General features: G+C 39.5%; 1 protein-coding gene across 1 annotated transcript; it reads right to left on the reverse strand.

Annotated features, from left to right (window-relative positions):
* Positions 1–399: 399 nt before the first annotated feature.
* Positions 400–678, reverse strand: Smp_046910 (histone-like transcription factor ccaat-related; the record flags this gene model as incomplete). Its single annotated transcript, XM_018796012.1, has 1 exon — positions 400–678. The coding sequence occupies one exon, from the start codon at positions 676–678 to the stop codon at positions 400–402; it is 279 nt and encodes a 92-aa protein (XP_018650267.1).
* Between the last annotated feature and the right edge of the window lie 407 nt (positions 679–1,085).

A 1,085-nucleotide genomic window follows, 5' to 3' on the forward strand; every position in this document is an offset into this window, starting at 1 on the left:
CCAGCATGACAGCGATGCTGCCTTCCCACAAGGAGGGATGGGGTTAGAAAAGGTCGACCCTAAAAATGCACACCTCGCCTTATCCCACGGATTTCCGTCTCCAGCGGTAAGGTCCCTTGAAGAACGGAGCTAACACGTAAAAATCCCCCACAAAAGCAGCCTCCAGCACTTAAGCTCCTAAGTCAGCATACTAGTCTGCCTGCCCGTTACCTCACTGTACCATATAGCAGCCACACATTACTAATCGTTTAACTAAATTAGACTTATGTTATTAATAAGTATCAGATGTATTTTAATAATAATGTACAAAATAGGCAGGTTGCTGTCTTATGATGCTTTTATGGCAATGCGGGTGCTTTTCATAATAAATATAATGCAGTAACCTCCTGCAAATACAAGTCACTCAATGATCCCATCAAGGAACTCGTACTTCTGAATTGATTGAACAGCACTTTGAACATGTTGCTTAGTGACCGTTTTCTTGCCTTCTTGCGCAGTTACTTCAACAACGCTTTGACAAAATTCTTGAATAAACTGCTCACATAGAAACCCGATCGAAACCAGTGCCTCAGAAGTAACTAGAGAAACAGATGGCACCGTTTTTACTATTATTTTAACGCGTGAGAGAGGAAGTTTAATTAACTTTTCTGTAGCAGATGTATTCTGATTTCTTTCCATGGAAGTACAACCATCTACAAAAAGTTTGCAAACGAGCTGATGTTACCTTCTTGGAGTGATGACTTTTCTGATTCGAAATTGGACATACTGCTCAGTTATGATACTGAGTAAGTTGTATCTTTGCGAAGAACCAACAGGTACTTTACAGTAATATCTGGGAAAGAGGCTAGTAGTGAGTCAAATGAAGTTCCCTCAACCAGTTAAAGAGTCTGAAAGGGATTATAACTCAATAGAATGTAGGACCAACGACATACAACGTCCTATCATCTTTGCGAACAGCAAACTATTGAATTACCGCTGCATCTATCAACTTTAAAATAATAGCTTGACCTAAGTGTCTGTGACTAATTAAATAAACACTTTCTAATCCCAATGTGACTGGTTACCTAGAAAATCAAATCCTGTTC

Source organism: Schistosoma mansoni, chromosome 2 (assembly GCF_000237925.1).
Source record: "Schistosoma mansoni strain Puerto Rico chromosome 2, complete genome".
NCBI classification, from domain to species: Eukaryota; Metazoa; Platyhelminthes; class Trematoda; order Strigeidida; family Schistosomatidae; genus Schistosoma; species Schistosoma mansoni.